Source organism: Cavia porcellus, unplaced genomic scaffold, assembly GCF_034190915.1.
Source record: "Cavia porcellus strain 051 isolate PalLab524CR breed Dunkin Hartley unplaced genomic scaffold, mCavPor4.1 scaffold_21, whole genome shotgun sequence".
NCBI classification, from domain to species: domain Eukaryota; kingdom Metazoa; phylum Chordata; class Mammalia; order Rodentia; family Caviidae; genus Cavia; species Cavia porcellus.
Genome location: NW_026947504.1, coordinates 8,901,332 through 8,920,677, shown reverse-complemented (window position 1 = coordinate 8,920,677; position 19,346 = coordinate 8,901,332). Strand labels below are relative to the sequence as shown.

General features: G+C 50.4%; 1 protein-coding gene across 22 annotated transcripts in view; it reads right to left on the bottom strand.

Annotated features, from left to right (window-relative positions):
* Positions 1-1,625: 1,625 nt before the first annotated feature.
* The window catches only part of LOC100715635 (protocadherin gamma-C3), a 173,687-nt gene continuing 155,966 nt past the window's right edge, over positions 1,626-19,346 (bottom strand). For 20 of the 22 annotated variants that reach the window (XM_063232257.1, XM_013140873.3, XM_063232260.1 and 17 more), the window contains exons 2-4: positions 17,939-17,997; positions 8,989-9,077; positions 1,626-3,638 (exon numbers count right to left, since the gene is read on the bottom strand). In XM_063232257.1, the coding sequence (XP_063088327.1) occupies positions 3,412-3,638; positions 8,989-9,077; positions 17,939-17,997 (375 nt within the window). In that variant the 3' untranslated portion in view covers positions 1,626-3,411. Of the gene's footprint in view, positions 3,639-8,988; positions 9,078-17,938; positions 17,998-18,286; positions 18,389-19,346 lie in introns of those variants that run through there. The other 2 variants (XM_063232262.1, XR_010041623.1) reach the window with 2 other exon arrangements.

The following is a 19,346-nucleotide window of genomic DNA, read 5'->3' as shown; positions in this document are numbered from 1 at the left end:
TCCACACCGCTGGCTCGCCGCAGCCCACACAGGGAAGGTAGAGGAGCTTAGGCTGGGCTGGGCACCTCCGCAGCAGAGGTCAGAAGCCGAGGTCAGGCTCCAGACGACCTGCCTCACAGCCCTGCCTGCCTGGCCCCTCCTCTCCAAATTCGGATAAACGGGAATAACAAACCCCCTGAGCAGCCCCTGGAATTAAATGTAAAAACGTTTTAAACAGCCCAAGACCTGGGCAGCTGCCTCCCACGTGGCCGGAGGTGTGGGGGTGGGCTGCCTGCCACCTTCCGTCCTCTCCCCCAGAAGCCATGCGTTTCTGGCTTGCTTTATAGGTGCACGTACCAATTAGGGGACCAACCACAGCTGCTCACGCGCTTGTGCCTGGAATAGAACCCAGACGCCAGGCACCCCGCCCTCCGCAGCGGGCCTTTGAGAAACAAAACCCTGCTCCTGTCTCGACAACCGTGCACACCACCCTTCCTCCCACGCAAGAAGGTCTCTCCCAGATGCTTCACTGGAAGGGTTGGTTTCCATGACAGCAGGCTATAGGAGGTGGCAGGGTGGCTGACCGCCTCGGAGAACCAGAGGAGGAAGCCCAGAGACCGCCCCCTCGCCTCCCTGGTTGAGCTAGTACTTGCTGACCCTTCCGATAATCCCAGTGGGTCTGTTTCGGATCCTTCCGCCCTCGCCCCCCCCCCCTTTCCGGCGGCGGTTTGGGCTGCGGCGACTGCAAATTTGCTGTTGGGAAGCGGGTGGAGGGGGCGAGGAGATGGGAGAAATGGGAGTGAAAGAAGCCAAGAGAAAAAGGAGCGGGGACGTGCTGGACCTACGGGCCACCTTATGTATTGCACACTCTTCGGTCCCCGCAGCCCTCTCAAGAAAGCGAGGTGCCCTCCAGTTTATTAGGCTTTTGCTGAGAAGAGGTGAGGAAGAAGGCAAATTCCAAATGGAGAAACTGAGACCCAGGCTACCTACTCGGCTTCGGAGAATCACCTCCCGTTTCCCCGCCCACTTGCACGGAGATTTCAAAACCTCTAAGCAGCTTGAGTGGGTGGAGGCGGGAAGAGTACGCTCTCCCGGTGGCGAAGCCCCCACCTGGGCGCCTGGGGAAGACGAGATTCGCGGCGGAGGAGCGGGAGGCGGGGGCTGTCCCCGGCACCCGGCCAGGGCTGCCTGCCCGCCCCGCGCCGCCCCGCCCGCTCCGGGTCTCAGCTTCTGCCTGGAGACTGGCGCACAGGGTCCATCGTGGAAGGCAGCAAGCGCAGAAGTGCGCACCCTGTACGTGCACAGGGATACGCCACACTCAAACTCCCCCCCCCCCACAGAGCCGGAGGGCGGACCGCCCACCGGGATATACAGAGCCACCAGCACAGTTACAGCCCACCGCACACTTACAGAGGCGCAGCGCTGTTGCAAGCATGCACAGCCGTATTGCACAGTCATACAGACACGAACGGCAGCCAGCAACACACGCGTGCGCACGCACACTTCGACATGCAGATACTCAGTGACCAAACCAAGGCGCCAACCGCGGCTGCCGCCCAGTTCCACTCTTCCAGCATTCACTTCTCAGCGCGTTTCATTCACACGTACCAGGAGCTCCAGCTCTTAAACAGAAACGTTCAACCCGCTCAGAAGAAACCTTTTTATTATTTTTTTGAAGAAAAAAGCCATATAAATATTAGAGTATAAAACTTGCGTGAGATACAGGAAGGGGGTGGCGTGGGAGCTACGTGACTATGCGAAGAGAAGCGCTTATAGGAGTCAGTATCGGGGAGGGGGTCGCCGCAGGGCGTGGACACAGCACAAAACACAGCACAGGCCGCTGCGGGCAGACTCAAGGACAGACGGCTGCGCCAGCCCGCCCCGATGCCCGCTCGCCATCACGTGAAAGCACACCGCACTAACTATTGGCTACTCTAACCAGCCGGGGCGGGGGACTGAGCTCTACACTACCGAAGGGCCGGGGTGGGGTTCTCCTGCAACCCCACTGGAGAAACAGGACCGCAGGGACAGAAGGGATGGACAGAGGAAGGTCTATGCACAAGGAGGCACTGGGGGATTTTAACCAGGCTCTGGCCACTAGGGGGCGGATTGGGGGCCTGGGCAGTGGCCTTCGCAGAGAAGAAATGGCACCTGGCAAGGTGAAGGGCTGGGGCGTGAGTGCCAGGACCCAGTGGAGAAGCCGGGTCATGGGCTGAGACTTTCTGCCCATTGGTCTGGATCTAGCTCCTTGCCTCCCAACCCAAGGGCCAAGAATGGCCTAACCGGGCCTTCTTTCCTGTTGGGGCTCCTCCAGCCCTTCTACCTGTGGCACCTCTCTGGAGTACCCAGCACCCACAGAGACCAGCCCTTCTGACCTCTCTAGGGGACCTGCTTCTAAACCCCCGCTCAGCGCGTCCTTGCACTGAAATGCCAGTTTAAACCCATTGGTCCTGGTAGCTCAACCCAAAGCTGGCTGCCTGGGCTGAAGCCTATATGCATGTGTGTGGTGAAGGTCCAGCCTACTGTTTGGTTTGTGGCTGGAATTTGGAGATCTGGCCAGTACCCTAGGGACATACAGAAGCTCCTGCAAGACTCTGTTAACTAACTGATGGATCAAGCTTTGTCCATTGCTCCCCACCCACACACACATGCTAGCGCATACTTCTCTTCTGTATGTTACCACCCCCTACCGTCTCAGAACATGCAATGGAGTTTCTCATTTGAGGAGGGGAATAGAGAAGTCACAGCATGCAGTGGGAACATTAAACAATGAAAAACAAAATAAAAGACTGGTCCCCAGGGCCTGGGGAAGAGGCTTGGTAGCAAAATGCCCTCCCCAAATCCAGCAAGCAGTACCATGGAGATGGATGGTGACTTTTTCTCCCAAAACTTGAGCACTGGTCACAGGCTCTAAGGAGATGAAAGGATTGGCACCAAAGCATGCTTTGGGGGAAGACGGAGAACTGAGGGAGAGGCCAACGAGGTCATGATGCTCTTCCAACTCTTCAGAATGATGAGCCTTTTCAGGTCACCTGGTACCTCAACACCCCAACCACCTTACTGGAGAGGAACTTTGAAGGACTGGGGTGGGTGGGATGGATGGGCCTGATTGATTTGGAAGATGAAGGAGTTCAGCTGTAAATAAGGGGGCGTGGCAATGGTTCTTGGTGTTGTACTAACCCCACTACCCCATGGGTACAGCAATTGATTGGATGGGGGTTCCCTGCAGAACTCCCTTTGCATATTCAACCCCCTGGGGGGAGAGGGGGTGTTGACTCTGGGCACTTGTTTCTATTTCTCAAGGGGAGCATGGCCTTGGCCCCTACAGAATCCTGGGAGTGGGCCCTGGAATTCTGAGGCCTGGGTACAGGTAAGGAGAAGCTGGTTGGGGAGAGAGGCTGCTGCACTGTGGCTCTAGGCCTGGCCTCCACGTTACTTCTTTTCCTTCTTCCCAGACTTCTTCTTGTTTCCATTGCCACCTGCTGGGGTCTTGCCATCCCGCTTGCCAGCTGCATTGGTCAGTGTGGCATTGCTGCCAGGGATGTACACGTTCTGGCGATAGTCAGGCACATGCTGCAGGGTGAACTGGGGTCCATAGCGGGCACTCAGGCCCATGGTGCCAGCTCCCCCTCCCAGGGTGGAGCTCCCATCAGCAGCTTCTGCAAAAACAGAGAAAGAGCAGATCATCAGAGTGGGAGCCATGACTTTTCTACCATGAGCAGTTCATGAATGTGTGCAGAGCTCTATGGATCCTGAAGCACTGGGAATACAGTGGTCATCCAGAGAGTCTGTCCACAAGGGTAGAGGTTAAAAGGGAGAAAGCCTCGGTTTGATTCCTGGCTGTCTTTTTCTAATCTGCAAACCAGGAGTGACAGTACCTACCACCTCCGGTTCAAGTGAAAGTCAAACATGAACATGTATGTACTTTAAATAGTGCCTGGTGCATGGTAGGTGCCAAATACATGCCAGCTAGTACTTGTCAAATCCTTGCCCTTCTCAGTCCTTCAAAAGGAGCCTCTGGCTTCCACACTAGGCCATGGTTTCTGTATATGCCTTTCGTTCTCCAACCAGAGCCTAGCACAGGGCGCAGTTCAATAGTTCTGCTACTGGGGTGGGGCAGGGTGTTGGGTATTCATCCATTTCCTGGTACCATTTGACTGCCTACTCTGAGCTGAGCACTTTGCTAGAGGTTTTACATGCATGGACACTTTTAACCTGAGCACAACATGCAGTGAAGTATGTGGAATCTCTTCACTTTACAGGGGACAGAACCAAGGCTAAGGGAATGCAGATAGCACAGAATATGTTATCACAAGATGCAGGTCGGTGTGCCTAGGTGCCTGCTGGAGGGCAGTTACTCTCCTCTACCACCTACATTGGCTTGGACCTTATCCCTACTCTGAGGGCAAAGGAGGTGGGAGGGAATGGAGATTTGCCATGCTTTAGGTGTGAGAAGAGAATGTAGGACCCACTTCCCAGGATACAGGCAATGTCAATTCTGAAAAGTAGGGTCTTAGGAAAGTTAAACTTAACCCCAACCAGGTGATCCCATTTAGGGGAAATTGAAACTTAGAAAACAACAAGCCAGGCATGGTGGTATACACCTGCATTGCCAGCACTTGGGAGGCCAAGGCAGGAAAAATATTGCCAGTTCAAGGCCAGCATGGGCTACATAGTGAGTTCAAAGAGCCTAAGCTGTGTAGCAAGACCCTCTCCTTGGTTAGTATTTCAGGATTACACAGCTCCTCCAGCATTAGCCACCCTCTCTACCCTTTCCAGGGTCCAGGAAAATAAAAAAGAAAAAGAAAACAGAACTCAGTTTAACCTATCAGGTTACCCATTTTTGTTCCCTCCTGCCCAATCACTGGTATCCTTATCTCCTGAATCCAGACCCCCATGTGTGATTCCTCAATCCTGACCACTCTTGGCTGGTGATGACTCCTAGATTTATGAGCCAGGTGTGTGGTTGTTGGAAGCAGTAAACTTCCAATTTAAATTTCCTCCAAGCTGGCTATATTTTTGGTTTCACCACAGGTCTTCTTTGATCTAACACCAGGAGCTTGACATGATGATTCCAGGGATCAGACTTCACTGATGCAGTGCAGGCAGAGGCTCATTGTCCAACCTTGGTGAGATGAGAAAGCATCTCTAGCCCAACAAGCCACTGACCAGAAGAAACTGGGACTCGGATATGTACACGGTCTGGCCCCAGCTTAGCATCATGGGGAACTAGTTTAAAGTGCAGAGTCCCAGGCCAGGGATTTAGCTCAGTGGCTTAAGCGTTTGCCTGCTAAGCGAGAGATTGTTGAGTTTGATTCCTGGCACCAATAAATAAAGTGCAGAGTCTCACAATCTGCATCATAACAAGATCTCCAGGCAATTTAACTTGTATGTGCAACAAAGGCCGAGGCATGGAAGTACACATCAAGGGGCTTTTGGAAGGACTGAACCAGTCAGGGCTTCATGCCAGTTCAGGGACTTGACAAATGCTCAACAATTGCTGTTGTTGTCCTCATTGTCTAATGTGTCACCTTTTTTACTCTACACCATCCCTGTTTCGGTACAGCATGGGGCGGGGAACAGGCCCCAACTCCTAGTGGCAGAGAGGGAGTTAAAGCGTCAGGCATGTCCAGCCCAGCCCTCCCCAGTTAGCAGAAGAGCCTGCATCCCAGTCTCCCTCTGCCCCCGCCCTGGACCCTGGAAAGGGTAGAGAGGGTGACTAAAGCTGGAGAAGCTGCGTAATCCTGGGATGCTAACCAGGGATTGAGAAATAGAGAGGCAGGAAATATTTCAGTGCCCGGGTCGGAGGGGGAGGGCGTAAGAAGAGAACAAAAATGCGCCTCTAGCGCTTGGTTTTCCACAGCTTCTACTCAAATCCTAAATCCTCGCAGCTGTGGCCTTCTGGGGGCGGGGAAGAGAGCCCGGGAGGAGGGAACAGCTGCCCACCTCCTTCCAGCCTTCAATGGCTGCCCCTCCCCCAGCCTTTTCATTCGTCTTGACGTTTCCTTGTGTTCCCTAATTAACTCCAGGACGCAGCCTGGTCCTCGGCGCCTGCCCCACCCCTCCAGCCTTCTAGAGCCTGGGAATGGAAGGAGAAAGGCTCAGATCCGCTTTCAAAGAGCCCGAATTGCAGAGGTGATTTAGGGGCTATGGAGAGAGAGGAGAGAGAGAGAGAGAGAGAGAGAGAGAGAGAGAGAGAGAGAGAGAGAGAGAGAGAGAGACAGAGACAGAGACAGAGAGACAGAGACAGAAAGAGAGACAGAGACAGAGACAGAGAGAGACAGATATATATATATATATATATATATATATATATATATATATAGAGAGAGAGAGAGAGAGAGAGAGAGAGAGAGAGATGCATCAGAAGAGAATGAGGAAGGAATGCCTAGAAAGAAACTGGGAGAAGGGAAGCAGAATTTAAAGATAGAAGTCAAGCCCACCCACACCCTATGTGTACCCAAGATCACTGAGAAGCACCCAGAACGGATGAAAATGACAAAGCAAATTCCTGCTTGCCTTTTGGGGTTCCACAAAATTGGGGTAGGCAGAGAGGAAGAGAAGATGGGGACCTCAGCGTAACTGACAGTGTCTGACCCTGGAGCAATATCTGCCGGGCTCTGCCATTAAGCTTTGTGATCTGGCCCAGGTGCTGGGTCACTCAGGTCTTTTCCCTGTCTATAAATCTGAGAGGAAGAAGTCAGATCACCAGCTTTCACCTGATATAGAATCAGTTCTCCAATGGCCCCTCCCTCTACAATCTCCTGCCTCCAAGACCCACACTGGGCAAGGACCAGGATTTTCTCTAAGTCAAGTCTCTAAGACCATTTAGAGAAGCAGGAGGAACCATTTTCTGGCTGGAGGAGGTGGGGGTAATGCTGGTTTCACCTCCTGTGCCAGCCCCATGGCCACCCCCACAACCCCCAGATGAGCCCAAGGCCAAGTCAAAAACCTTTGGAGTGGCCAGGGAGGCCTGAGGAAGCTAGACTGAGCTGGTCAGCTGCAAACCACAGCTTCCTGGAGAGCACACCTCCTCCAAGTGTTTATTTAAAAAGCCTCCAAGGGTCCCTCTTAGCTGCCTTCAGCGGCCCACAAGACTGGCTGGGCTGAGCTCCAGGAACCTCTCTGGTTCTGGTGCTAGGAAGTGAGTGTGAAAGTGAGAGCAGGGCCTGACCCTGCCACCTCCACCCCAGAGTCCACTCCCTAAGGCCCCCTGTGGGCTGCAGGGGTGGCTGGAGGGCAGGGGGGGAGCCCCACAGGGGAGTGTGCAGCCTTGGCCCTGCTCCAGGGAGACCTTTGGGGAGGATTTTAGGCCATAAATATTGCTTCCGTGTCTGTTTTTAACATCTGGATTTAGGCTCAAAAACTTTTTTTTTGGCTTGGGGTTTAAGGCCACAACAGCTAAATAAACCTGTTTATTTCTCTCAAGGGCTGGACTTGGCTCTCCCCAGGCCCAGCTGCCTGCCTCGTTCATATTCAGTATCGGCCCTCTCTAGGACCACAGCCCCACCAGACCTGGGACAGCCCTGCCCCAGGAGGCTGGCAGCCCCCACCACCTGACATCTACCACAGCCTGGCCCCACAAAGCTACACAGACATCTCAGGAAGGGTTGCCAGATGATAGCAAATAAAAATGCAGGGTGTCCAGTTGTATGTGTATTTCAGGTAAACTACAAATTTTTAGTGTAATCGATCTCATGCAACATTTGAAATTTACTTAGGCTACAGGAACATTTGTTCATCTGAAATTCAAATTTAGCAGGGCATCTTGTATTTTATTTGGCTACCTAAATCTGAAAGAATTAGGAGCATTAGAAGTTCAGCTTCTAGCTCAAATTGGTCAAAAGGGAAAATGAGGCTGGATCAAAATGCAGACCTGTACTAGAAAGGGCACAAGCCTGGGAGTAAAGGTGGGTTAGAATCAGAGCTAAACTAGGGGTCCTGGGAAAAGTGACATCTCACAAGGTGTATCTAGGGTGAGCCCCGACATGATGACAGTGGCACCATGACTTCTCCTGGTTCCTTACCACCAGCCCTCCAGATGTGCTGGACAGCTGGGCTCAGTTCACTGTGTAAGGCCAATGCCTTACCCTCTGCAGGCTTGGCTCGAGGCCTCCAGAATTTAATGTTTATTAATAGGCATTGTTCTAATTCTGCCTTTTACCTGCATCAGTCAATAGATACAATGTTCAATCAATTATAGGCTCTACTCTCTGCCAGTCCTGTGCTGAAGGACTTACATTTGGTCCACACAACATCACAATGAAGTCTACTAATGTGTCCATTTCATACGTGAAACTGAGGCCCAGAGAAGCTTAATAACAGCTGAGTAGTAGCAGCAGGATTCGAATCCATACTGGCCTGCCTCCAAAGCCTGTGCTATGAAGTACTAACGTTATTATTTTGCTTCCCCTGTCCAGGACCAGTGTGACAACCTTCACTGAATCCCTAGTACACGTGAAGTTCTTTGTTAGCTTTGTGAGAAGACTAAAGCCCTGGTGCAGAGGTGTGGGCAGCAAAAAAGCAGTCTTCTCTCTCTTGGGACTACTCATGTCCGCTCCACTGATGGAGGACTTGCTTTGCCAGGCTCAGGACTCTGCGCTTTATGGAAGCTTCTCCTTCACAAAACCTCTCTGGGGTTGTCATCCCCAATTTCTTGACTGAGAAAACCAAGGTTTAGAAAAATTGAGCAGAATGATCCAAGTCACAAGGAAGGTAAGTGGCAGAGCTGGGACCTGACCAGTGCTGCCCCTTCCAGAGCTACATTTGCAACCACTACCCCACATCTCGAGATTATTCCTTGTTCACCCCTCTCTGGGCACTGTAGGACCCTCAGTTCCTCTGCTGTTCTTTAACTCAGCTCTACATCCTGGAATCATGGGTCCTCTTTCAGCAGCTGCAAAATCCAGAGAGACTGTGCCCTTTGACACCCGGTTTCCGGGTACAGCGGTTGAGGGAGACACCTGAGCCCCGCATCTCCAATCCCACCATGCAGTGGGCGCCACTTACCGCTGGCAGAGGCCAAGATCATGGCCTGCAGCATCTCTGTGTCGAACTGGTTGTTGGGCCAGGTGCCGGTTTCATCGCCGTTTTGGGAGCTGGGGAGACAGGGGGATGGTAAGCAGAGTCCCAGCTCAGTCTGGTTTATGCCTCTCCCTAGCTTCTTCCCAAGGTCCCCAAATCTAGTGGACCATGTGCACCTCATGCTGAAAACCTCCCTCTGAGCAAAGTGGTTGCGGGGTGGGGGACTGACTTATACAATCTTTGAGTCCCCCAAACCAGCTCTCTGCTCTCAGGTGCAACTGATAAGCTGCATTCCCACCCCTCCTGAGCAGATAGGATTTGCTGTCACAGAAAAGGACATTAGACTCTCTGGAGGCCAGTATGTGTCAGAACTAGGGAAAGGGGTGGGGACCAGAGAATGTAAGGGAAGACAGAGTCCCCAAGAAACCCTTCAGCATGGAGAAGGAAATAATAACTCAAATCGGATATAAGAACCTGCCTCTTCTATTTCATGAGATGCCCCATCCCTAGCTCCAATCTCAAGCCCTCTCTCATCAAAGCTTTCCCAAACCCCTTCCCTGGCCCTTTCCTTAACAGAAATCCTGGGAAGCTTCTGATTCTTAGAACATCAGCCCTGAAACCTGGACCTTAGTGATGTAAAATTTACCCGCGGGGATCTGTAAGCCCACACTGGCTGGGTCAGTGGTGCCATGTCACCCAGGGACTGCCCTGTCTGCTCCTCCACCCCAGTGACCTCTGTGAGGCAGGGATGATTGTGCCCATTTCCCACTGAGGCATCTGGTGTAAAAGCTGGAACATTGACCTGATTAGGATTCAGAAACTTTGTGTATTGAAAAAGCATAATTTTTAAAAATACTAAACTATAAGAGAGCCCTAAGGAATTCCAAGTAAATTTAGATTTTTTTCCTACCATGACAATTTCTATGCTGCTTCTTCCTTTTCTCCTTCTTTTTTTTTTTTTTTTATCTTTAAGGATCAAATCATTTCACATTGCAGGAGGGAAGCAGCCTGGCACACTTGTGCAGCCTGTCTATTAGGGCCCTGTTGGCACCATCTGGTTCAGAGAGTTCCTCACTATACAGCTGTCTGAGTGGATGGGAAGAGGCTGGAGGAAAGAGCAGAGTCCCTATGATGGAAGGGCTGCAGGGCAGGCCTGGAAGGCAAGAATGTCTGTGAGGGGTGTGTGTGTGTGTGTGTGTGTGTGTGTGTGTGTGTGTGTGGTGGTACGTGAACAGTGCCAAGAACTCCTTTACACTGTGCAAGGTCTGTCTCTGCTTATGGTTCCTCCACTCCCAAGTAGATGTTCGCAGTCTGAATCTCAGAACAAAGGACACAGCTTCTCTGTGTCAACTCCACAGTGTCACAGCAAACATAAAGTTAAGGTTGGAGGGGAAGGCAAGAAGGCCATTCCCGCCTCCCAGGAATGGGAAGAGAGGGTTGTAGGTGTGCGTGGGGCAGAAGTAGTCTGTCTTGATGGTGCATGGCATGAGGTGGATTTAAAAGATTAAGCAGTGGTGACAGGTGCAGAGGAGGCAAAGAGCGCGGCACTGTCGGACTGTGTAAGGAAAATCCGGTGGGTCTAGGCTTCTCCAGAGCAGACAGCAAATTTAAACCTGAGCAAATTGCCCAGGTGACTTTCAGGAGAATGGCAGCAGGAGAATGTGGATGGGAATCACTGAAAGTCACCACTTGGTAACAGTGACGTGAAAACAGATTCAATCTAGGGTCATCAATGAATATTAAATTACTAAAATTGGATGAAGTATCACTCCATAATGCAATGTACATCAACCACAAATACTTTAATGCATCCTTATATAAAGCTGGCAAAGATATAAATAAACAAATAAATAAATAAACCTGGCCACAGTGACGCGTACCTATAGTCCCAGCTATTTGGAAGACTGAGGCAGGAGGAGGTGTTAAGCCCAGGATTCAAGGCCAGCCTGGGCAACATAGGGAGACTTAGTCTCAAAACAATCAATCAAACAAAAAAATGCTGCACTGGGGCTGCAGCTCCATGGCAGAGTGCTCACCCAGCACATAGGAGGCCGTGGGTTCAATTCCCCAGTGCTGCAAAACTAAATAAGTAAACAAACAAAAACCCTTAGAATGGAGAATTTTTTTTAAATTGGGGAATTTTGAGACACTACTTTCACAAGTGAACAAAACTGTACATTGCTCATAATGTGACAAGCTGATGTGGGAAATACATGACATCACACAGTGATAATTCTTTTTTTTTGGTCGTTTTCTTTTTTATCGGTACTGGGGATCGAACCACATACTTACAAAGCAAGGCACCTATGCCGCTGAGCTAAATCCCCAGCCCCACACTGATTATTCTTAACAAGACTGTTCAACTAGACTCTAACCATGAGAGAACTAGCCAGCAAATCCTGTTTGTGGAACATTTTAAAGGACAACTGATCTAGACTATTTTAAAGTATCTATGTCATTAAGAGAGAGAGAGAGAGAGAGAGAGAGAGAGAGAGAGAGAGAGAGAGAATTCTAGATTAAAGGAGAAGTAGCCAGGTGTGGTTGATAAACACCTGTAATCCCGGCACTCAGGAGGCTGACATGGGAGGGTGTCTTTGAGTTTGAGGCTAGTTCGGCTACATGGTGAGTTCAAGGCCAGCCTAATCTACATAGTGAGAACCTATCTTAAAATCCAAAATAATAATAATAATAACAGAGAAGGAAGAGGCAAGGCAACAAAATGCAATTCATACTTATTGATTTGATCCTGGATTAAAAATAAAAGAAGTTGAAAGGTTTTCCTGGGAACACTTATATGATATGCTAGTGGACTATAAATTATTGCATTAATGTTATATTCTTCAAATGTGATCATTCTTGTGCGGTTACATAGATGTCCTAGGGGATTTACACTAAAGTGTCAAATGCTATGATGGCTGCAACTCACTTTCAAATGATCCAGGAAAAATAAAGTGTGTGTGTGTGTGTGTGTGTGTGTGTGTGTGTGTGTGTGTGTGTGCCTGAGAGCACAAAGATAAATGTGCAAACTTTTGGCAATTGATGATGCTAGGTAAAAAGGGTAAAGGGTGTTCAGATGTCCCTCATACAATTCTTTTAGCTTTTTGATAGGTTAGAGGAGGCCCAGTGTCATGGGAGAGACCTTTCCAGGCAGAGGGAGGACCTGTCCCAGCCTTGAGTCCCTGTGGAAGGAGTTCAGAGACTATGAGAGTGTGTGGCTGCCACAGGGCAGGTCAGGGAGGGGCAGCAGACTGGACACTACAGATTTTGCTATCATCCTCAGCACTCTGGAAAGCCACTGAGGTGTTTCCTGCTCCCGTGAGAGGACCCAGGCTGGGGGTTCCTCTAGGAGGGCAGGAGCCCAGAGCTGGGGCCGCAGCTACCTCTGTCTGTGAACATCTGGGAGTCCTCAGTTCCCGTCTGACCGAGCTCCCTGCCAGTGGGCTGAGGCCCAGGGTGGGTGTGATGGCATAGCATAGGGAGAGTGGTCGGTGGGGGTAGCAACGGGGAGAACTTTGGGCTATTGGGGGAGGTGACAGGGCGGGTGGCAGCACAGGTTAGGAGGATGCTGTTGGCGATGAGCACTGAGGGCTAAGGTGACCGAAAGGGTGGCCTGAAAATAGGATGGGCTGGGCTGAGGGAAAAGTTTGGGACAGGATGGGTAAGCTGCCAGCCCTCTGATGCTGGGCAAGAGGTGAGTAGAGAGTTCTATTTTGCTATTTACTGAGAGCTCCCTGTTCTCTGAGTACTGAGTCAACCAGATTATATATTTATCTCCTGTTTCATCCTCAGAACCACCCTGGAGTTGAGGGTTATGACTGTCCTTATTAGCCCTGGTTTCATCTGGGTTCAGAGACTCCAAACACACTCAGCTGGCAAGTGGCTGAGTGGAACCTTAAAGTAGGCCTCCTCTGGCTCCAAAGTCTGTGACCTTAGTCCAACACCAGGCTAGGCCTCAACAAGGAAGCGCTGGGGCCCCCGCAGCAGGTGCAGGGCCTCTTCCAGGGTCTGGGGAAGAGTGCAAAGCGAAGGCACCATTCAGCATTTTCTAGTGAACGCCTGCAGGAGGCCCTGGGATTTAAGAGATACGCTTCTTTCAGGAAAGAATTTATATTCTGGTAGTGTGTGTGAGAAAGAGAGAGAGAGAGACAGAGACAGAGATAGAGACAGAGAGACAGAGACAGACAGAGACAGAGATCTCATGGGCTGAGCTATAATAAAATATTCTCTCTGCATCATGCTCAAAAAAGTGAGAAATCTCAGAAAGTCACCTTGACAACAGTCTGGGTATAACTGTGTTAAATATAAATACACGTGTACCTTTTTTCCTTTTTTGATACAAGGTCTCGTTATGTAGCCCAGGCTGACCTTGAACTCATGGCAATCCTCCTGTCTCAGTCTCCCAATTGTTGGAATTACAGGTAAACACCACCATACAAGGCCAATATGTTTACCTTTTCAACATAGCAAAAGCTTATTAGCATCTAAAAATATACATATATGTCCACATGAGAGGCTATGATGTAATAAATAATTTTATTGATATGTGTAAATCCGACATATATATATTTTTTCTGGTATCAGAAATCGAACTCAGGACCTTGTGCTTGCCAACCAGGCACTGTGCCACTGAGCTATGGTCCTGGGCCTCCTGATACATTTCAAAGAGGAAAAAATAGGCTACAACATTGATAGGCAGGATGACCTCAATTACTATTTAAAAAATAAGAAACTAGTAAGAAATATACCAGCTGACTGTGAGTGCAAATCCTTGGTATTCCAAGTGTGAACAAGCATATGAACAATTTGGGTGAACTAGGTTTTAAAAAAGAAGATGTTTGTGTATTCTGTTTGGTTAAAAAATTGAATATACACATACAAAAATGTTAATGATTCAGTAAATAAGAAGAGAAATTTTTACATTAAAAGGGTTAGGGAAACTTAAGAGACATTCAACCAAATACTAATGTAAATATTAAGAAAGAATTCATCTAAAGCCAAGTGGAGGGGCATATGCCTATAATTCCAGCATCCTGGGGGCTTGAGATAGGAGATCACCATGAATTCAAGGCCAGCCTGGGCTACATAGTGAATTCAAGACCCGTTTATACTACATAGCAAAAAAGCAAAAAAAAAAAAAAAAAAAAAAAAAAAAAAAAAATCATAAGAATAGTAAAAGCACAAATTAAATTATATCTGAGATTTGCTTTAAAAAATCCAAGTTGGGAGGGGGGGCTGGCATAAGTATCTGCCTTGTAAGCAGGTGGTCGTGAGTTCGATCCCTGGTACTGATTAAAAAAAAAAATCCAAGTGGGGTATGAAGGAGGGTTATAATTGACACAAGATAGGATAACAGTTCTGCAGAGGTTCATCACACCATCTCTCTACTTTGTATAGATCTGAAGATTTTAATACTAAAAAGTTAGTAATGGTTCTTATGGGGTTATAGCATGATGGATTATTTTTCTTTCATTTTTTTCTGTGTCTCATATTTCTATAATAAGCATGTAACATTTTATAAACAGAAAATGTAAGCCGCTCTTCAGAGAAGAATGATCAGTTTGAGGGAGGGTGGGGACAGAGGCTGAGGAGGACTGCGGAGCTGGAGAACTGAAGTGCTCACTTGGAGCTACCAGAGGGAACAGGGGGACCAGAAGCCAAAGAGTCTGTAAGCTCCTAGCCTGGCTGGGGTAGGAACAGCTGCGGGACAGGGTGGGGCCCAGGTTACAGCCCAGAATGGGAGATGCTGCCCTGGGCTCTGAGCTGGGGCAACAGCTGTTGGTATCAGAAGCCGAAAGGAAGAACTGGGTTACAAGTCTGTACCCTGGAACTCTAGAGGCTGAGGCAGGAGAGCCACCCTGAGTGCAAGGCCAGCCTAGACTACCTAGCCACGAACACCCTACCTCAAAAAACAAGAGCAAAACAAAACAAAGCCTGAGAAGGAACAGTAAGGAGGAGGCAGAAGCTGGCAAGTACTTGAGAATGTGGGGCTTTTCTTCTCTTTTCTTTTTTTGTCTTTTTCCTTTTTATCAGTACCTGGGATCAAACTCACGGCTGCCTGCTTGCAAGGCAGGCGCTTATGCTGCTGAGCTAAATCCCCAGCCCCTTTTCTTCTTTTCTTCTATGTTTCTATCAGTGTGTCCTAGCTTTGGTTTGATCTAAATTCACTGAAAACCTCAACACTGGCCCTGCTGTAAATTTGGTATGACTGAATGGGATGTACAAAATGGGCTACAGTGCAGTGAGCAAGAAAGTGGGCCAGGGAAGCCATGGAGGGCTGGAACCAGGGTTAGGCTGGATGACAGAAATCTCCCTTCACTCCTATCTGCTCATTGAAATGGCAGCAAAGGGAAAACTCTGCCATTCTGCTAATTCTGAGAAGTCTCTTCCCAGGACCTTTGCATATGTTCCTCCCTCTACAGCATGCTCTTCCCTTGTCTTCAATCAGTTAATTCATATTCATCCTTTAGCTCTCAACAGGGCCTCATTTCCTCTGAGGTGTCCTCTTATTTTCTGGCTAGGTCAAATCCCTTTGTATGCCTTTACCTCCAAGTAAAAGCACTTATGATAATTGTAGCCCTACATTTCTTTTTTTGTGATTATTTGGTTAATATCTGTCTCTCTCAACACACTGCAGACTTTTTGAGAGCAGGGACTATGTCTGATCTCTCGCACACCTGGCCCACAGCCTGGGCTACAGAAGGTGCTCGGTGATGACTGAGTGAAGGAGGGAACTTGCAGGATGAACCCCTGACAGCAGAATCAGAAACATCCCTCTCATCTTTAGCAAGTTAACTAAGGGTGAGAGAGCATGGAGCCTTCTCTCTGTCTCCCCAAGAGCTTCCCCATAGATTCTGGGCTGCTGAGCCTCTCACTGTTGAGAAGGGATTTGAAGCAGAATAAGGTGCTTACCCTATGGGGTGCACGGGAAGCAATTTGTGGGGTTTGCAAGTCCAGGACTTGTGCTGGAGATTCCCCAGGGCTTCTCATAACTGCAGCTCAAATGTCCCTTCCCACTAGGCCTTCCCTGCCCACCCCGTTACACTCACACACGCTCTTGTCCTGCAACTTTGTAATTAGATATGTGTGTGCACATGGGTGATTTGTTGTCAATTTTCTCTCCTCTGCTGGCCTCAAAGGTATGAGTTCAGGGATCCTGTCTGCATGTTCAATTTTAAAACACGAGACCTTGCTCGCAGTAAATGTTTAACATTTGTTGACTGGATGAATCCATGAATGATTTAATGGTAACTATGGGGAGGCAGAGCCTGGGCAGCAGGAGAAGAGAAACAGCTGGGAAGGAGGGAGGGACAAGGGCAGCCTCAGTCTCTTGGTTTGCCACTGCTCAGAGGCCTCATAGGAAGTGCTTGGCATTCCTGCTGCCAGGACAGGACTGGGCCTGCCCAGGAGCTGGAATCTGCATCAAGGGCTCTAGTGCTGTCTTGGCAGGGAGGGATGGCTGGGGAGGGGGGAGAATGGCATCCAGAAGCTCAGCATCTTAGCATCTGGGCAGATCTGGGCAGGGGAGGCAGCCCAAGCCCCTGCCTCTACACCAGCTCATTGGCTGTCTCCTCCCAGCTCTGGAGTTCTACCAGGGAGGCCTAGCCCTGAGCCCACAGCTTTCCTCGACCCACTGAAGCTCTTTCCGCTGAAGTCCCCCACCCCGCAGGGGGTTCCTGTCTCCACAGGAATTCGTAGGGGACTGAAATGAGCAGCTGGGGCAGCTGGGATGGGAGGGGGAGCCGAGGGAGGGGAGCAGCCATCAAAGGCTTGGTGTGTGGGGGCAGGGAGCAAGGGCTGCCGGCTACAAGCACAGAGCGGGAGAGAGGGAGAGAGGCTCAGAGACGGGGATGGGTGGGGAGAGACAGATCAAGTACAGAAGGCAAGAGACTCAGAGAAGCAGAAAGACACAGAAGGCAACAGAGGCACAGGCACAGTAAGACTGAGAGCCCAGCGGAGAGCAGAAATCTTGTGGCAGAAGAACAGGAGACTGGGGAGAGAAAAACAGACCAGGAAATAAAGGGCGGAGAGACAGAAAAGAGGTCCAGGACCAGGACAGGGAAGCAGAACTGAGGCTGAGCCTAAGGAAGAGTCCCATTGATCCACTCCTTCCACAGCTGTGGAGCAGCCCTGAAATCGCCATCCAGGTGGAGCGCGAGGCAGGCGGCCATCAGGGCAAGTAAACACAAATGGCGGGGATGAGGCGCAGCAGAAAGACAGAACCTGAGAGACCAGAGAGGGAGAGGCGGAGATCACTGTAAAGGAGATAGAGACCGAGGGGAGCAGCAGGTGAGACACAGGTGGAGACACAGGCAGGCTGCAGGGCAGGAGCAGCGGGGCCAGGGCCAGCTGGAGGTAGCACCAGACAGGGAGCCTTGCCCTGGCCCTCCCCAGGACGGGTTCCTCCGTCAGCCTCTCCTCCAGCTGTGCTGTCTCTGCACTCCCACAGCTGCCTGTGGGAGTGTCCTGCTGTCTACCATTCCCTTTTTCCTCTCAAAGGTTCCCTGGGTGCTGACTGTGGACAGCTCCCTCCCTCCATCCCTCTTGGCCTCTGTCCCTCTGGCCCAGCCCCAGGTCAGGCTGGAGCCCAGCTCAATTTGGAGCAGGGGATGCTGGCAGCAGGTGGGTATACCCATCCTCCCCTCCATCCGGAGACAATCATAGAGCCCCCAGAAGGTAGGAAAACAGGCAGGTGGTGGGAGAAGGGGAGGAGGAAGACAAGTGTGTGTTTGGCTTCCGAAACAGGGCAGGCACCCCTTCCTTTGGGTTCTGAGCATCAGTCCTCCATACAACAAAAGGTTCCTGAAATCTCAAACTGAACAGAAGCAGCCCGTGCTGAGCCTCCTTTCATCTCTTCCCAGCCCTCTCCTCCCACATCATCGTCATCGCTGAGAAAATGCCGCAGAGAAGAGGGTGGGCTGGAGAAGCAGTCACCTACCCACTGGTGCCGGGTCTCTGGGCCTGAGAGAAACGCCAGTCCGTGTTGGGCGGGGCTTGCTGTGGAGAAAACAGAAGGACAGGGGCTGAGTACTGAGAGGGATCCAAATGTCACCTGAGTCCCTGGGGACAGCCTGGACAGAAGGAACGCAATGCACTCATCTCCAAAGAGAACAGGAAAACAAAACAAAAATACTGTGTGTCTCAGAGTCTCTGACATAGCGTAGCAGAGTCTAACAGAAAATAACGTTTTATCTGTCACAGGGAGCAAGTCTAGATTCTGTTGCTAAAGAAATGACCTCTTCTCCGTTCCCAGACTCCGAGCTTCAGAGCCAGGGACTGAACAGACCCTTTGTGCACTGGAAGGAGGAGCACACAGAAGGCCTCCAAGAGAGCCAGAGGAGGCATTTCCAGGAGAATCCCACCAGTCCTCCATGAAATTATTCAGACCCTCAGTGGGTAACAAAGCATCCTTTGCAGCAAGATGGCTGCTGCTCTGGGTAACCCTTTTCATGCCAAGTTGTGCTGTGACATATTCAGAGGGACATCTCCTCCAGCCCTTGGCTCTCCAGGCTTTCTTCCCACAGCTAAACACATTATTAATTTAGGAGTCATGCCAGCCTGGGCCTTTGCAGGGCATCCAAGCCCCGGGAAGCTTCTCACCCCCAGAACTCCATGCCAGAGAGCGGCCTGTGACTGAGGAGGAGAGAACAAGGCTGCTCTGTCTGGGACAGAGAAATGGCTGGGATAGAGCCCAGAGGATCAAGGGCCCTCAGTCTCCAAGCAGAGCCAACTAAGTCTCCAGGGCTCCAAAGGGGCTGATCTGTTGTCACCCGCAACCAGACTGAAGGTGTGCGGGCTCTGCCAGCTATTTAGTGGCCAAGTCAGTCCCAGGCCTTCTAGGGTGAGAGCTGTCACACTGTCTCAAGGAGCGCTCCACCAGCCATGTCTGCACTGTTTCTGGGTGTGCTGCTAATTGATTCTCAAGTTTGCTCCTGGGAGCAGAGTACGCAAACACATCAGATTACACTGGGGAGAAGGAAGCCCAGGACTGCCAGCAACTCACACACAGACCCACAGGTGACGGATGTGTGCGGAATCCAGAGATCTAACATCCTAAGTGAAAATGGAGCCACGAGCACCATTTGGGGACAGCCATAAAGAAGAGCAGAGGAGCAACCAGGCTGTGGCCACTGTATTCTTTTTTTTTTGTCCTTTTCGTTTTTATCAGGGCCACTGTATTCTTAAACACAGCGGAACCTTCATGGAGGTACAGGGATCATCATGGGAGGAGAGGGCCCATGGTGGGCTGAACACAAGGCACCTGATGACAGGTTGCCAAAGATGAGAAGCCCCAAAGAATAGCCTCCGCAGGAAAGGTCCTAAGAGGGACAGAACTGCACCCTTAC